Source organism: Anoplopoma fimbria, chromosome 9 (genome assembly GCF_027596085.1).
Source record: "Anoplopoma fimbria isolate UVic2021 breed Golden Eagle Sablefish chromosome 9, Afim_UVic_2022, whole genome shotgun sequence".
Lineage (NCBI taxonomy): Eukaryota > Metazoa > Chordata > Actinopteri > Perciformes > Anoplopomatidae > Anoplopoma > Anoplopoma fimbria.
The window spans coordinates 5291304-5309251 of NC_072457.1; the positions used below are offsets into that span (position 1 = coordinate 5291304).

Sequence of the window (17948 nt, forward strand, 5' to 3'; positions counted from 1 at the left end):
CCATTAATATTTAAAAGTTGCCAAACTTAGTAACAGATATAGAAACATATATATATTTTTGTACAGAAAGATTCATGTTATTTTGAAAATTGTAACATTAAACTTGTCAGTACATGTTTAATTAAACATGAGACACAGGAGACATTAGATGACATTAAGAAACGTTGTGGCGCTGAAATACCCCCTTACTACAGCAGCCCGTTGCGGTGTTTACATGCCCTGGATGAGTCCCATTCAGGAAAGTGGTTGTAAAGAGTGTGTGAGGAGAGAGTGAAGTCTGTTTGTCAACCAGTGAGTCGGTAGGAGCGAGAGTGTTGGCTCGGTGCTGTATTTGGCGTCCCTCAGGGAGCCATTATAGGCCCGGTGTGAAGTCGGCTGACTAGGTCCAGGTGGGCTTCACTGGCAGGCAGTTTTACTCAAAAAGTTCAACCAGAAATGAGTAGACTGTTAGATACTGTTAGGGCTGGAACATTATTTATCAATATCTTGACATGAGACTTGATATCGTCTTAGATTTTGGATATCGTAATATGACACAAGTGTTGTCTTTTCCTGGTTTAGAAATGCCACATTACAGTCAATTGATGTAATTTTCTGAACTTACCGGACTGTTCTAGCTGTTCTATTACTTACCTTTACCCACTTACTCATTATATCCCCAATTACTGAGAATTATTTATTAGCAATCTCATTGTGTACATTTTTTGTGAAAGAACCAATCGTCTACCCTACAATATGTCGCAACACTTTTGATATTGAGGTATTTGTGTGAATTGATTTTCTCCACATCCCCAAGCCGTAGATACTATGATACTCTGATGTTGGTTTTTCGTTCAAAAACATTCAGCAGACAACCAAAAACTGAAACTGCTGCCAAGCCAAATGAGGACAGAACAAATATTGACCCTCTCAGTTTAGCATCAACAAGCTAAGTGCCTCTGGCACGTGGTCTGTAATGAACACCTGCGTCGTTCTGTTACTGTGCAGCAGGAACCTTAAGTATGCTACCTGCTCAGACACAGTTAGTGAACATAGTAAAGCATTTAGCAGTTAAAGAGACACTTATTTCCCTGAGGGGTTGGTGGAGACCAAAAACAGAGCTAAAGGGGAGAGAATGTTGGACTTAAATTTATCAGGTGGACACAAACACCACGCCTAATGAATGATCATGTTGCTCTGTAATTGAAATACTGTAACTGAAACTGAAATAAATAGCTGTTTATACGGTCATCTTGTTCTGCTGCAATCAGGTAGCTAAGAAATGATTGAATGCAGCTTTAATGTTCAGTTTTTGAAGTGTCAACTAGTTGATGAACGACAGCATTTTCTTTTGCAATGCGCTCAAAAAAATGTACCGTTAAAGCGCCTTTTAAGTGGCGTCATCTCTCTAATACCGCCTGTAATGAAGGTTTTTATTTTATTTATTCATTTAATCTTCACCATTTGAATCTCTTTTAAAAAGGTGTCCTGGGCAAGATGGCAGTGAAAAGTTTCACACAAGCACCAAATGGAAACAATACAATAACGATAGACTTAAAAACAAAACAGGAAAAACATTAAAAAAACATAGAAACTTAAATAATAATAATAAGAAAAAACATGTCAGACTGAAAACAAACCAGCAAATTGCATCAATCAAATATATAATTTAATTCAGTATTGGGACAAGAACATTTCAAAAATCTTGTGTTTTTATAAAATAATGTAGTGTAAATTGTCTCTGTAGCTCACACATAAAGAGGTTAAAATCAGTTTATGCATGCTTCAGTAACAAAGAAGGAGGTAAACCAAAAAGTTATCGACAGTTTTTTCTTCGGTGCAGTTTTTCTGAGTTGCAGCTGCAGCTCTCAGGCAGCCGTTTGCTCGACAGCTCAGCCGTTATTCGTCAATAAAGTGCCAGATTTGAATATTTGCTCAAATATTCTGGACGGAGACGGATCCAGCCTTTTTTTTTTTAGGGTAACTATTTTTCAAATCTGCTGCCTCTCTGCCATTTTCAACACCTTTTCTTTTTCTTTTATTCCCCATCGTGATGTGAAGTGTCACAGTTTGCTTCCAGGCCGATGGTGTTACCTGCTCGGAGGTTTCTGGACTCTCTTTTTCAGCTCTTTCGTCTTTTAAACGGACGCCGTCACCTCGGCCCGACCACACTTTCCACCCCGCTGGTGAAATACCACAGAGCAGCTCAGCATTTTCAAACACTCTGGAATATTACAGCAGCCAGCCTCCTTCTGCAGCTACAACTAGCACCGACCTCACGAATGCACCGGCAGAGTACTGTTACTGTACTGGACTGTGTTTGTACAGCTGCTGAGGACGAGGCTCAAATACTAATAATCTATAATTATAAGGAGATTAACTTTTATTGAATCAAATGTAAATATTTGCTGGTTTTCTTGGTCTTCTATGATAATAAACTGACTCTTAAATTGACCAAAACAAGCAGTTTGAAAATGTCACTTTAGGCTATTTAAATTTTTTATTAACATTTTATTTCATATATTTCTGTCGTTACCTAAAAATAATATATCCTTTACTCCTTTTTTTCTGAATTCAGAATATTTTCGCAGAATGTTGTAATTACAATTATAGCTGTAAACCAACATTTTTATTTAAAAAAATCCACCAATCGTTTTCTTGTCGTAAAAAGCTTCACCAATCTGACGGCTCAGAGCGATCTGTATCTAGCAACAAGTTAGCATTTGAAGCTAACTCAAACACTTAATTTCCCTGCAGTTCTTTCACAATAACAGTCCATCTGCTTTTTTTTTTTTTTTTTTTTTTTTTTTAAACCAAGCGGCAACCTCTGGTTCTGAAAAGTGAAGTCAGTACAGAAGTGCCTCATTCTTTTTAATGGCCATCAGGGGGCGACTCCTCTGGTTGCAAGATAAAGTCTGTTTGTATAGAAGTCTATGAGAAAATGACTCTACTTCTCTCTTGCTTTATTCCCTCAGTAAACATTGTAAACATGAGTTTATGGTCTCAATCTCTAGTTTCAAGTCTTCTTCAATACAGCATGATGTTCATTTAGTAAATGATGCTCCATTTAGAGTCAAAAAGATAACCCCACTAAACATGTGCATCACTTCGCCTCAGTGTTTCCTGTCTGACTGATCCAAACCGTTGTGTCCTCAGGCGTCGGCGGGGCGCTGATTGAGAAGGCCGTCCACTCGGGGATGATCAACCCCAGCCGGCAGTGGCAGAGCCTGAAGCGCAACGGCCCCGTGGCTCAGTTCCACTACCAGGTCCGCCTCAGCTGTGACGAGCACTACTACGGCTTCGGCTGCAACAAGTTCTGCCGCCCGCGGGACGACTTCTTCGGACACTATGAGTGCGACCACAACGGCAACAAGACGTGCCTGGAGGGCTGGTCCGGTCCAGACTGCAACACTGGTGAGTTTTATTGATGCATGAGAACTAAACTGTTTTAGCACATTAAATATAATGTTCTTATGAATCATGTCAGAGCAGTCTTCATTGATTCTCTTTCCTTCCAGGCAGAGGTTTGTTTCCTTCATTTATATTAAAATGCACTTTCAAGGTCCTATCAAAACTATACCTCCCTGCACATGTGAATGAGATAAAATAAATGAATCATCTGGCTCTCTAGCCTTTCCAAATGTTATTGCAGCGTATTGAGCCAATTCTGATATTAAAAAATAGTTTTCTGTGATGCTCAGAAAAATGTCGTTGCAGAAAAAAGAAATTTTTGTTATTTGATTTATTTAAATTATTTACAACATCATGCAAACTCAGTAAAGAAGTGGACAAAATGTATTATTTTAGTTTCAACCTCAGGCCTGAAAGACACTGCAGTCTAATATTTAGTACCATAATGTCTGTGTTTTTTATTTTTTTATTGGTCTTCATGTTCACATGATGTTAATTCAGTTTATGTATTTCTGTTCATTCTCTATGAAAAGTCAATAAAAATAGAAGTAACACTTGAAACTTGCCGGGAGAGATGATGCATCACAGTCAACGTCTAGTCACTTTAACCGTTTTGTCTAATAGCCGGGTCGCTTTCCAGTTGGTGCGTTCAGGTGCCTGTGGAAAACCGGAGACATCCATGACCAACATTTGCCTAAATCGTTTTCTTTCCGTCTCTCTGCAGCGATCTGCAGGCAGGGCTGCAGCACAGAACACGGATCCTGTAAAGTTCCTGGAGAGTGCAAGTGAGAACCAGCACACACAAAACACCATACCATATTCACCTGTAGTGTCTTCAAAATGTATGGCAGTTTTCTAAAATAAATTCATATTTAATCAAATAATGTATAATTTGCATATTCAAACATAAAATTCCATAAAAATGTAATACAAATAAATTATTGTCTTAATGTAAGTCATCAATTGAGACAGTTTCATGGTGACATTTTTGCCCTTTTCACCGGAGGAATCTTTCCTTAACCTCCAGATTTTTTCTTTTATTTAACCCCTATCTAAAACCCTAATCCTGGTCTACATGGGGAAATATTAACACTGATCATGCAGCAGACAGACACCATATACATCTATATAAATTTACCAAAAATAATAAAAATCACATTGAGAAACTACAGAAAATAAACAGTATTATGTAGAAATCACAGTCTAAAAGTAGATTAAATCATCAAACGCATCAAAACGTCTTTTTTTTATCCAGTTTAATTGAAACTATTTCGTTTTTTTGAATATTTTTTCTCTGTAGATGAAACTTGTTCTCCTTCCAGTCAATTAAATGTTATCAAATACTAACACCGTAATATCTGCATATATGTGTGTATGAATGCTGCACACAATGAACTCTGACAGTATTAGGATACAATGTAACAAGTTGTACATTTTTCATAGTATTCTGTCTTTTTTTATCATTTAATTGAAACTTTTTTCTAATTATATTATGGCTTCATTAACTGTGTGTGTGTGTGGTGTCTCTCAGGTGTCTGTATGGCTGGCAGGGGGAGTACTGTGATCAGTGTATCCCTCACCCCGGCTGTGTTCACGGCAGTTGTGTGGAGCCCTGGCAGTGTCTCTGTGACACCAACTATGGAGGACAGCTGTGTGACAAAGGTAGACACACACACACACACACACACACACACACACACACACACACACACACACACACACACACACACGCAGGCACAGAAACTTTTTTATCCGGAGGATTAAACATGAATGTTGTGTCTTTGCGCTGCAGATCTGAACACGTGTGCAACGCTGCAGCCGTGTGTGAACGGAGGAACCTGCAGCAACACAGGGCCGGACAAATACCACTGCTCCTGTCCAGATGGCTTCTCAGGGGTCAACTGTCATAGAGGTGAGAGGAGCCCAGAGTCCGGGGTTCAATTCCCCCCCTACCAGCAGCAAGGCACTATGAAGAGATTTCAGCCTTTCCAGTGAGGTGTTATCAGAATTTCGTGTTGACTTATAACAGGATTAAAATGACGGGAGAAAAATGAATACGACTAAATACAGTTCGATTTTAATTCAGCTATATTGAACATATTTTAATTGTATTTATATTTCTAGTCTATATTTATGTTTCTTGATTTTTGCTTTACTTGCTTTTATTATTCTTATTTTATTTTTTTTCTCTTTTACAATATTTATGTTACGCAGCAATACGCCAAAGCAAATTGTGAAAACCTAGTTGGCGGATGGTACATGTACAGCATGACTATCATGCAAATTGAGTCCAAATTATCCTGAAAAATAATAATATATATAGCATGCCTAGTTAACACGTGTAGGAACTTGGGCTCAAGTGAGTAAATAAAAGGAGTGAGGAAGGATCAAAGTTCTTGTTTGTATTAAAGCCTCGGAAGAATAAATTAATCTTTAAATTCAAGATCCTAAATTTTGCCTTTTTTATTCGACCATTCGATCTGACTGAAAACATGTTTCTGTCCGTCTCAGCGGACCACGCCTGTCTGTCCAACCCGTGTCTGAGGGGAGGAAGCTGTGTGGAAACCAGTCAGGGTTTCGAGTGTCGCTGTGCCGCCGGCTGGACCGGACCCTCCTGCTCCACCAGTAAGGCCCCGCTGAAAGCCTTCATCATTTATGAAATCCTCTTAAAAACCTCCAGTGAGGCTTCATGAACTGATTTTGTACTTTTTCTCTCCGCCTCAGATGTGGACGAGTGTCTGGTGAACCCCTGCAGTCACGGAGGAACCTGTCAGGACCTGGTGAACGGGTTCAAGTGCACATGTCCGCCCCAGTGGACCGGAAAGACCTGCCTCATCGGTTGGTCCTCCCTCAACTCAGAACCAGAACTGTTGCTCGGCTCTTTTTTGCAAATTTGTGGTTGAGATTTGAGGCTGTTTAGGAAAACTTTACTCAAGTGATGATTCATCTCTTCCATTTGTGGAGATCATGTTTTTACCAACAAATATATTTCATTACCCTCGATTTTAGAATTCCACTGCTGAATGATTTTAGACGCATCCGCTGCTTTCAGTCCTTCCTCCTGCTGACTGACTCAAAAATACACTTTAACACTGTTTACATTTTATTATTTTAATGACTCAGGAATGAGTTTTTTTCCATCTGTTCCTGTTCCTCCTCCCGACCTTTGACATCTGCTTCTTCGGTTGTTCATTGACTTGTTAAAAAATGAAAGCTAACGAAGCGTAATTTTAAGCTAAAATAACTTTTACTGAAAAGAAGCATTTAACAGAATGAGCCAATTGGTAAAATAATAAAAATAAGAACAATGATGATAATAATAAATATTTATATAGCACTTTAAAAAAAAAAAGGTTACAAACTGCTTTTCAAAACAGAAATGACAGACAAACAATGATTTAAATAGTTAAACAACATTGAGCAAAGAAGCAACATATATAAAAAAAAAAAAAAAAAAACTCCTGCTTTCTCCCTCTAATCTGTTTATTCTCTTGTTCGTTGTTTCGACTCAGATGCCAACGAGTGCGACGACGACCCCTGTGCCAACGCCAACTCCTGCCGAAATCTGATTGGAGGATACTTCTGCGAGTGCGTCCCAGGTTGGACGGGGCAGAACTGCGACAAGAGTGAGTAAAACGCTCCAACGACACAATAATAATAAAAATGTGTAGTGAGGAGGAGAAGTGACAAGGATGCTGGAACTGTCATCCAGCAGCAATAAAAATAATAACAATAATCTTTATTTGTATAGAAGCTTTTATTTTGAAACTTAGTTTTATCAACTGTAACATAAGGCTGCAATGTTCAGATGTCTGGATTAAAAAATTTAACACAACCTTAACATCTTCTTTTCTGTTTTTACATAGTTAAATAATTAAAATTTATAATAATTTAATGGTTCCCTTAACAAGCTTGAAGAACAGGAGATTAATAAAATAACCATTTTGTTACAGACAGACAAGGTTTAGTTATTGTGTGCTTTGTTGGAAATAAGATTCAACTTCTTTTGGGCTGTTTTGGAAATATATATCCATCCTCAAAACTCCTTAATTTTGTGTTTTTAAGTCTCTTTTATGTCCACGTCAGCTTGATAATCAGCTCTAAAATATAGAAAATGAGTAGACAGAGGATGAGAGCAGCAGGTAATTTTTTTTTTTTTTCTGCAGATATTAACGACTGTCGAGGTCAGTGTCAGAACGGAGCGACATGCAAGGTGAGCTTTGATTGATTTATGGACTTCCTAGTTGGAGTTTGTTTTCAGGCATTTTTATTGCTTCAACACACACACACAAACACACACACGGCTATAAACATCAAATGCTGAGCCCCGCATGTAGGACAGAGCCATGACTGTGCGTATTTGTTCGTGTGTGTCCATGACAACAGCAGATCAGATTTCTCCAAACTTTCTCATTTCCCAACAGAAGATAAACAGTCTGTCCTCGTTCTTTTCAAATGCTGATTGCCCTTTTTTTCTCTTCTTCTTGCCATTCTTCATCTCACAATGGTTTATTGTTTACTGATAGGAGCCAGATTACATTACATGAGCAGCTTTATCCGTCAGTGTACATAGTCAACATACTCGGCTCGGTTTGTTTTACAGGATTTATGGTTCTGGGTCACAAAATCAGGGGGAAAGCTTTTTTATTTACTTTTTTTACTGAAAAAAGTCAGTTTTTTTTTTAGAAGGTGAAACAAAAACTTAAATAAAAAACATTATTAAGAACGCTTGTAAAGTGTTAAAAGTACTTTGATTAAAAGTAGAAGTATTTTGACCTCCCTGAACATGCTGCTTAGTTTGGCAAAAAGCTAAGAGCTAATGTGGAAAGATACTTTGAAAGTTTGAGCTGAAAAATGTTGGCTGTGTGTAAACTTAGGGGTTAAAGTGAACCACTAATTTATAAAATACATGTTTTACAATTAAGAATAAATGGAAATAGAGTAATTAAAACTGCTTAATTAGCTTACTTGCTACTAACTGTAGCTAATTAAGCTACATACATCATGGTACAGTAACAGCTAGCTAGCAAAAACTAGCAAAAGGTGTTAACAAGTTGTACTTTGCTTTAGGGTACTATCTGCTAGTTAATTGAAATATCATTAGAAATACAAAATATAGTTGCTAAAAACTGGTGCATGATTTGGAAATATAGTTTGAGAAATATTAACAGAGCTTTTTGTCATTCAGGACCTGGTGAACGGCTATAAATGTCTTTGCACTGCGGGTTTCGCCGGCGAACAATGCGAGAAAGACGTGGACGAGTGCGCCAGCGGGCCGTGCCTCAACGGCGGCCGTTGCCACGACGAAGTTAACGGTTTCCACTGCCTGTGTCCGCCCGGTTTCTCCGGGAGTCGCTGTCAGGTGAGTTATGGTTAATGGGAACAGGAGGTTTAGTTTATTTCTATAAACTGACCTGGTTCGTTCACATGATATTAAATCTTTTAAATGATTTAATCAATAAACAAATCAATTTGTCATTTGTAAAGCTATGCTGTCTTGGTGGCTAAGATTGCTGGAGAGCATTTAATGTTGGTTGTAGGAAATCTTCTGTGTCTTTCAGTGTTTTCATGTTGTTTTTTTAACAGTATTAATTGACCTAATTCAGACAAACGTTAACCATTTATTCGTCAGGCAGCTGGTCACATTTTTCTGCTTGTTTTGTTAGCTTCTGTTTTGATTCTGTTCAGCATCAATGGGCTTTGCAGGTCTGAAAAGTTAAAATTTAAATATACTCCACTGGAAACAAATTCCACCGACTTAGTTAGTTAAATAAAACTGAGGGAATAAAATAAATTGAAACGCACATGATTATACATTTGCACAAACACTGAAACTATATATATTTTTTAAAGAAAAAAACGGGGGAAAAAATATTTATTTATTCTATTTGATTAAAGTTGTAAATCTATGAGACAAAATGTATAAAGTTTCAAGAAAAAAACTTTTTTTTGTCAATGAACCAATGAACTTAACCTGCATGGTTGGCGCAACCTGCCCTGACGTGAGCCCCCGATTGCAAATTCTGTTAATTATATCAGTATTGATTTATGTTCATAAAAGAACACAGAAAAAACATGAAAGAAAACTTGTTGATGTGTTATTCTGGACCATAGCCTCAATCAGAGGCCATCCTTACCATTATAATACTAATTTAGGTGCAACAAAATTCAGACGGCAGCTAAATCTGTGACCTTAATTTCAAGAGAGTTTCCTAAAACGCCTATAATCTAAGACAATATCCAAGTTAATTATCCTAAATTTTCTTCTTTACTCTTGGAAATTCCAAGATTTTTCTTGGTATACATAATAATGTAGAATATAAATGTATTACCTAGTGATCAAATTAATATTTTTATAAGTATAAATTGTATTTATTATTATTATTATTATTATTAACAACAATTCAACTCTTCTGTGAGTTGACTTGTGTCCTGAGGTTTGTTGGCAATCTTTAGGCGGTTACCATGGTGATGCCTATTGTGCAGGTGTCATAGAAACGGTGAAATGCCAAGCGTCATTTTTTTCACAGTTGGATGCTGAATTGTTCTCTCTGTCCTCAGTTGGATATCGATTACTGCCTCCACGGTCCGTGTCAGAACGGCGGCCAGTGTTTCAACCTCGGGTCAGAATACGTCTGTAAATGTCCCGAAGACTTTGAGGGCAAGAACTGCTCGCACCTGAAGGACCACTGCCGCACGACGCCCTGCAAAGGTTCACGCTCAACCCATGTTCACTATTTATTCATGACCTGTGGTGGATAGCAACTAAGTACACTCTTGAGTACAATTCTCAGTTACTTGTACTTTCATTATTATCAGCATAATCTGCTATTTTCTACTTCTATTCCACTACATTTATTTGGTAATTTAAGGGACTTTTCAGATTCAGATTATTAACACAAAATATAATTCACAAACTAATTATGACATATTATTATAGATTAAGTTAAATCTTTATTAAAGTAAAATAAGTTCTTAAAGAAAAACAAATGTTTGTAGTTGCACTAGAGCATGAAGGCAAACATAAAATACAGAGAAAAGTTTTGAAAAGTTTTAGTTTTTAAACAAATAGGATGTAACGTGTTAAGGGTTAGTGGATTTTGTTACTGTTAGTTTGCTGCTTCCCAATGTTTTGAGTGTTTTTACTGAGCTAAGCTATGCTAAGCTAATTGGCTCCTGGTCTTAGCCTAACATTTTACTGAACAAACATGTAGAATTATTCTGAACATCCAAATCTGGTGAGAAAGTAAAGTAACATATGTCCTTCTCTCCCCCCAGTGATTGATAGCTGCACAGTGGCGGTGGCGTCCAATAGCACGCCGGGCGGGGTGCGTTTGATTTCGTCCAACGTGTGCGGCCCCCACGGCCGGTGTCGGAGTCATGCAGGCGGACAGTTCAGCTGCGAGTGTGAAGAAGGATTCACCGGGACTTACTGCCACGAGAGTGAGTACATAAATAAATATTATGAATTGTTTTATATTTCTGTTTCTTGAATGCGTTTCCCAATAATAATTTATCTAGTTTCCATGAAGACGTTTCAGGGTTCTATAAAAACTATTACATTTTTTTTTTTTAAATATGATACATTTTTATTTCTCTTCCTTCTTTTTGTCAGACATAAACGACTGTGAGAGCACCCCCTGTCTGAACGGAGGAACTTGTATCGATAAAGTCAGTCAGTTTCAGTGCATCTGTGCCGACGGCTGGGACGGACCTTCCTGCCAGAACAGTGAGTCCTCCTCTTCCTCCCTCTCCATCCTCAGCATCATCCTCAGCATCATCCTCAGCATCATCCTCAGCGGACATTTTGAATGTGTTCCGATGTTTTTGTTATTTGTCGTGCAGACATCGACGACTGCAGCTCTGCTCCCTGTCGGAACCGCGGCGTCTGTCGAGATCTGGTCAACGATTTCTACTGCGAGTGTAACAACGGCTGGAAGGGGAAGACCTGCCACTCAAGTGAGAAAAAACATCAAACTGCTGTGTGAATGGGGAAAAACCCTGCTGGGGCCTCCAGTTGTTCCAGATGTTGGCTACATTTTCTGACTCGTCGTTTTTTTTTTTTTATTTCCAGGAGAGAGTCAGTGCGACGAGGCGACCTGTAACAACGGAGGAACCTGCTACGACGAAGGAGACGCCTTCAAGTGTCTGTGTGCGGCCGGCTGGGAGGGCGCCACCTGTAACATCGGTCAGTATGACATGACGAAGTTTTTATTTATTTTTAATTATCTTCATGTTTAAATGAAAAATGTCTAACAGTCGTCTTTGTGTCTACAGCGGAGAACAGCAGCTGTCTGCCGAGTCCGTGTGAGAACGGAGGAACCTGTGTGGTGGACGGAGACTCCTTCAGCTGCGTCTGTAAGGAGGGCTGGGAGGGCGCCACCTGCAGCCACAGTGAGTCACTGCACTTCACTCACCTCCACCTGAGACATTACGTCTCAACTAGAATCCAGTCTGCATGATTTTGAAGGTTTATATTATGTGTAAAGACATGATTTGTGATTGTGACAAGATACGCTAAATGTGATGCATTTCATATTGAAATCGTAGACGTTTTGTTTTAGGAGAACAGCTAACATTTAGCATGTTAAAATGTTAGCCGAATGCAATAAATGCAGTATGTGGAAAAAGACCCACATGGAAAAACGACAGAACTGAAGTTAATGGACGGGGACAATGCTTAGCATGTTATCTAAATATTTGGTAATATGCTTTAATTAAGTATGTTAACGTGCTAATTGTATTCATGTTAATGTGCGCTAACATTTAGCATGTTAAAAGATAAGACTGAACTTTATTCACTCAAAGAAAAATAATTATTCTACCCTAGATGCCCGATATACATTCTGAAATATATAGACATTGTATAAATGTACTTTAAAGACATATAGATCAAAATAATAGATGTACATGGGAGTGAAACATATGAGTGAAAAAATATATTATTTTAAGTCTTTAAATAGCTCCAAGGCTGATGGGACATTAGTTTATTTTTGTTGTCGAGAAAACTAAATGTGTAGCTTTAAGAAAAGGATCCATCTTCTGGTGACGATGAATCTGTTTCTAAAGTTTAACTGCAATGCGTTAAAAAAGTTTTTGAGAAAAAGTGTTGCCCTATCAGAGCGACACTGCTAATGTGACTTAAGATTTTCATATCATAGTATCATAGAGATTCAAACCTGTGTGATGTGACGCACACGATGATCGAAGTCTAAGATTTTCTGTCTTTATTTTCCAGATGCCAACGACTGCAGTCCTCATCCCTGGTGAGTTCAACACACACTGATGTACATATATCAATTTCAAAATAACCTTTATAGCATTTTGTAATCCTTTGACTTCTTTTATGACATTCTTTAGGATATACTGTACTATAACATTTTATCGGTGGTTTTTTTATGGCATACTTTGCTGTGTCATTTTGTACAACATGGAATACTTTCTTTACTCCTCATGACATTTTTATGAGATGCTATACTGTGAATTTTTTACAACCTTTTTTACAATTACTTGTTATGATAAACTATATTATGTCATTTAAATGATTTCATATGGCATACTGTGTAATGATTTTTGTATGCCATATTATGACACTTTTTCGACACACTATATTCTGACTTTTCTGATATACTATACTATTACTTTTTATTCTACTTACTAAAGTGCATTTCTATTCCTACACTGACTTTTTCCTTATCATGACATTTTTGGACATACTATACTATTACTTTTTATGTACTATGGCTTTTATAAATATGTTTTTATTGCAAACAATACCATAAGGTTTTTATGACATTTTTTTTAAATTTAAAATTATTGTAATTTCCCCTAAAAAATATATATAATTTCTGTCCTGCAGTTACAACAGCGGTACCTGTGTCGATGGAGACAACTGGTATCGATGTGAATGTGCTCCGGGGTTCGCCGGCCCAGACTGCAGAATCAGTGAGTGTTGACCTTTTAACCTTCTCTGTGTCTATCCCTCCATTTAACTTCTGTCCATCTGCATTGAGTGTTACTGAAGACAAAGAAATGTTATTAATATTACAGTGGACGATGATAATAACCTTCACTCATCTCCTTTAGATATCAATGAGTGCCAGTCGTCGCCCTGCTCCTTCGGCTCCACCTGTGTGGATGAAATCAACGCTTTCCGTTGCATCTGTCCACCAGGAAGAACCGGCCCCCGCTGCCAAGAAGGTAAAACCTGCAGCCAGTTTATGTACTTTATACAGTTTGTATACCTAGTACTCTAACAACAGTTGTCGATCGATCAGAGTTGAGTGCTGACGGGTGTCTTTGTGCTGCAGTGTCGGGGAGGCCCTGTGTGGTCGGAGGGGTGGTGGCTCTGGATGGAAGCAGATGGGACGAAGACTGCAACAAGTGCCACTGTCACAACGGGAGGGTCGCCTGCACGGAGGTAAAACTGGGACTTGACTGTGTTACGGAAAACATGTGTCCATGGTTATGAAATTACTGTTTACAAGGATCTTCTTCCCACCACAAGCTCCACTTGTTCCTCATTCAATTTCAAGAAAATCTGCATAAGAATTAAAAGTATAGTTTAGATTTTTATTGAAATTCTCAGCAAAATGTATTATAGAAATTAAGATTTTAGTACTGAATAGTACACTAAATCTAGGGTTGAAATATTATTTTGCAATGCAGCAATACCCAGTTTGATTCTTGATATATTATATATATATATATTTTTTTTTTTTTTTATTGGTTTATTTGGAAGGGACAGTGCACATTAATAAAACATTTCTGTAAATGTGCCAGAGTTAGTCAAGAGGTTATGTTTCATCTGTAGTCCCTAGAAAGATGTTACAAAATCCTCCTAAATAAAAGAATATAAGATTAAAATTACAAAATTGCTGTCCTAGCTGTACCCAGTTTTATTTTTATTTAGCAAAAGCAAGCTAAATGTAGACAACAACACATTTTTTTTTTGTGAAGTATTTATTACATCAACACAATTATAAAATTTAAACAACAACAGGATGTATCTGAAGATAGTAGTGATGTTAATCTTTTAATGTCTGGAGGCAAAGAGACACCTTTTTCCTATATCAAACTGGCTTTAAAAATACTCTAAAAGTGAAAGTACAGCAGTAGTCAAATAGATTTAAAGTATCAAAAGTCCTAATTATGCAGGATTGGTAGAGGCGTATCTATTTAAAACACTGTTCCGTAGTTTTTCTTATTTATTTTTAACCAGACAATGTATTGTATTTTAGGTGGAGTGCATGGCCCCGCCCCCAGCCAGGTGTCCGTCAGAGAGCGACTGCGCCAACGTCACCATCACCTTCAACAAGGACATCATGGCAATGGTCAGTTTGGTTTTCCTCCCTCCACCTTCTTCACATCCTCTCCGTCCAAATGGTCTCCTTAGGGTGTTTACATGTTAGGTACAATTGCGCCATACCTTCATGCTCGATGCTGATGGATTTTGCTCTGGTGTGGTGTTACAGGGTGTGACGGTGGAGCAGGTTTGTCGTGAGCTCAGGAGCCTCTACGTCGTCAAGAATCTGTCCTCCGACTCCTCCGTCTCCATGAGCTGCGAGCTGTCGCTCAGCACCAACAAGGAGATCCACGTAGCCATCGTAAGTCTGACCTGAAAGTTGTTGGAAACGTAGAACAAAACTTTGTTTAGTGTAAAGATTATAAAGCAATCATCATCTGATATGATCTAGTTATGATTTTCTCCCATTTTCAGTAGATCACATTGACATTTACCAAAAGTTTGCGATTATAAAATGGAAAGGGAGCTCGAAATGTAGAGATAAAAGCATCAGCACTGTTACGCTGTTTCAAACCGTCGTCGCTGCAGCCAGAAAAATAAAATGCATCCAGTGCGCCAGATCATATTTTATTTTCTTGGGAATGGAAAAGCTTTCATGACTTATTTTGCTGCATGAATCGGTGATTAGAGGGAACCAACACAAGCATTTATTTTTGACTGAAATGTCACAGATAAACCATAATGGGAGTTTTTTTTTCTTTTCTTTTTCCCATGTTGATTATTTCAGTCGACAGAGGACAAGAGGAGAGGTCTGACCTTTGCCAAGGAAATCACAGACAGGATCATGGATCTGGTGAGCAAGCGGAGCGCCAACAGCACCATCATCAGCGCCATTGCGGAGGTTCGGATCCAGAGGAGACAGAGCCACGACCCCAACGGTGAGCCACTAAATGGAGAGAACTCTCGTATGCATTTGAGCGTGAAACTTCATTCTTGACTTTGGGAATTGTAGTTTGAGGAAATAATCAAAATAAGGAGCACTCACTGGCTTTTTTGACGCCAAATATGATTCTTGGACGGTTTGAATATCGCCCTATCTACCAAAGCTCCACACTTAGGCCATGTGATACCTATCTACTGGGCAAATGTGATCCCCTAAGCCCATGTGATGAGGTTGATAGCCCTGGAAAAATCCAAGAATTCAACCTCTATTTAGTTGGTCAAACTGCATTGGCATTGGCTTGTTTTTGGTCTGAATGGATGATTTTGAGTCCAGTTTATTTTTAATAAAAGGGGTTAATGCTAGGCTAGCAGTTTCCTCCTGGTTCCAGTCTTTGTGCTAAGCTAGACATATTTCTGTACAAGACGCACAGTGATGAAACTGATATCCTTATTATCTGACGTTGGTTAAAGCAGCAAACAAATTCCCCAAAAGTCAGTACGTTACTTTACATTTACACTCAAAGTGACTTAAAGGTTATTTTTATTTGTTGAGTTTTTAGTCAATTGCTTGAGTCGTTCACTGACATCCGTTCTTCTGTTTTTCCTCCAGCAGACCACCTCGTGCCCATCCTGGTTTCCGCGGTGATTGTCATCTGGGCGTTGGCGATCGCCTTCATGTTGCTGTGGTTCGTGAGGAGGCGGAGGAAGCAGAGCGCCCACGCGGGGGTCAGCACCCAGGCGGCGACGACGGCGGCTGCTGCTGCTGCTACGGTGTCTTTGGCACCGGTAGCCGAGGACAACAACGCCCTCCACAACAGCGTCAGTTACGCCCGCGAGCAGCTCAACCACATCAAGAACCCCATCGTGAAAAACACACCAAACCATCAACATCAACACCACCAGTCGCTACTCCATCACCACCTCTGCGACGACAAGAACGCCGTCAACGCCAAGATCAGGAGGTCGGACACTGGAAGCCAGTCGGAGGAGGACGAGATGGACAAGAGGCTGCAGAAGGCGAGGTTCCCCCGGGCAACGCCAGCGTACTCGCTGGTGGACTGGGAGGACCGACCACCCCAGCATACGACGGGCAAACCCCAACACTGGACTAGCAAACAGGACAACAGGCAACCGCAGTCACAGAGTGTGAACAGGATGGAGTATATTGTATAACCGACGGGGCTCAGAGTGACTGGACGGTCCACAGAGATCAGACCCACCACGGTGGTGGAAGACTTTTGGTTAATTGTCCTTTTTTTGGTTCTTCTTCTTCTTTTGTTCTTTTGTTTCAAGATGGATTTTTTTCCCGTTTAATTTATGACGCTGTCCTGAACGGTCCACTGCGGTTGGCTGGATCTCCGATTTTGTGGACATCTTCGTTAAGGACAGAATTTAGAGCGTTTCTAAAAGACTGACGTGAACGAAAAAAGCATCTTTTGATTCAATAATGAGTTTTGTATTTGAATGTGCTGTTGCCTTGTTGCAACCACGGCACCGGACCAATTTGGGAGAAAAATATATTTATTTTGTTTTCTTTTGGGGGGGGTTGAGTCAATATGAAGAATTGTCCACGTAGAATGTTTCTGTATAGATGTGTAAATATTTTTTAATTAATCATTGTGTATATTTGATTTATTAACTTAATCGTCAAGAGCCTTTAAGATATTACTTTTGTTTAATTTATGAGTATTGTTCCAAGTCAAAAGTTTGTAACCTCACAACTTCTTGATGGATTCTTTTTTTTTTTCTTTTGATATATTTTTAACGCCAAAAGTGCTCTTGAAGAATAGTTTATTTTTTTGCCTTTTGGATTTGGGCATTTTTGTGCCTCAACTAAATGTTTTGTACATTGTCTTGTTTGATGTCATTTTGTTGGTATGTTTGCCATAATGTTCTTATGATGTTGTACAAACCAACATGGTGGCATACATTTTGCTTTTGCTACTGAAAATAAATTCTTCAAGGGATGCAGCTTTTTTTGTAGTTATTTGTACATTTTGTACAGTGTCAAAAAAAAAGAATTAGGAACAGACTTTGGATCTTGTTTTCGTGTTTGCAACAATCTGAAAGATCAAACCTGCGTAATTAAAGGAGCCCCGTGGAGTTCTCTTGTAAAGTGTACTTTCAGTGGTAATCATTGTGTGAAAAGGTCTACTCCACAGTGAACCTTTTTAAGGAAGTACTTTAAGAGAGTTCAACAAGAACATTGTGACATGTGACAAGTTGTTGATTGGAAGATAAAGTAAGGCTGTGAAACCATGTTTTAATTTCAGTTGTCAGCCTCTTTAGTTTATGATGGAAGAATAAATAAAAACGTGTTTTTCTCGTACATTTCACTAAAGTGTTTTTTTGGACCTTGAGAAAGACCTTG

At 38.7% G+C, this 17948-nt stretch overlaps 1 protein-coding gene across 2 annotated transcripts in view; it reads left to right on the forward strand.

The window, feature by feature from the left end:
* Positions 1–17251, forward strand: part of LOC129095565 (protein jagged-1a-like) — a 28118-nt gene extending 10867 nt beyond the window's left edge. The window contains exons 4-26 of one of the 2 annotated variants that reach the window (XM_054604062.1): positions 3136–3393; positions 4115–4175; positions 4922–5052; positions 5183–5302; positions 5902–6015; positions 6115–6228; positions 6903–7016; positions 7557–7603; positions 8579–8752; positions 9952–10102; positions 10669–10833; positions 11006–11119; positions 11236–11349; positions 11465–11578; positions 11668–11784; positions 12629–12656; positions 13250–13335; positions 13477–13590; positions 13701–13810; positions 14631–14723; positions 14865–14996; positions 15423–15573; positions 16188–17251. In XM_054604062.1, coding sequence (XP_054460037.1) covers positions 3136–3393; positions 4115–4175; positions 4922–5052; positions 5183–5302; positions 5902–6015; positions 6115–6228; positions 6903–7016; positions 7557–7603; positions 8579–8752; positions 9952–10102; positions 10669–10833; positions 11006–11119; positions 11236–11349; positions 11465–11578; positions 11668–11784; positions 12629–12656; positions 13250–13335; positions 13477–13590; positions 13701–13810; positions 14631–14723; positions 14865–14996; positions 15423–15573; positions 16188–16750 — 3185 coding nt within the window. In that variant the 3' untranslated portion in view covers positions 16751–17251. The remainder of the gene's footprint in view (positions 1–3135; positions 3394–4114; positions 4176–4921; positions 5053–5182; positions 5303–5901; positions 6016–6114; positions 6229–6902; positions 7017–7556; positions 7604–8578; positions 8753–9951; positions 10103–10668; positions 10834–11005; positions 11120–11235; positions 11350–11464; positions 11579–11667; positions 11785–12628; positions 12657–13249; positions 13336–13476; positions 13591–13700; positions 13811–14630; positions 14724–14864; positions 14997–15422; positions 15574–16187) is intronic. The other variant, XM_054604063.1, reaches the window with a different exon arrangement.
* Positions 17252–17948: the final 697 nt, after the last annotated feature.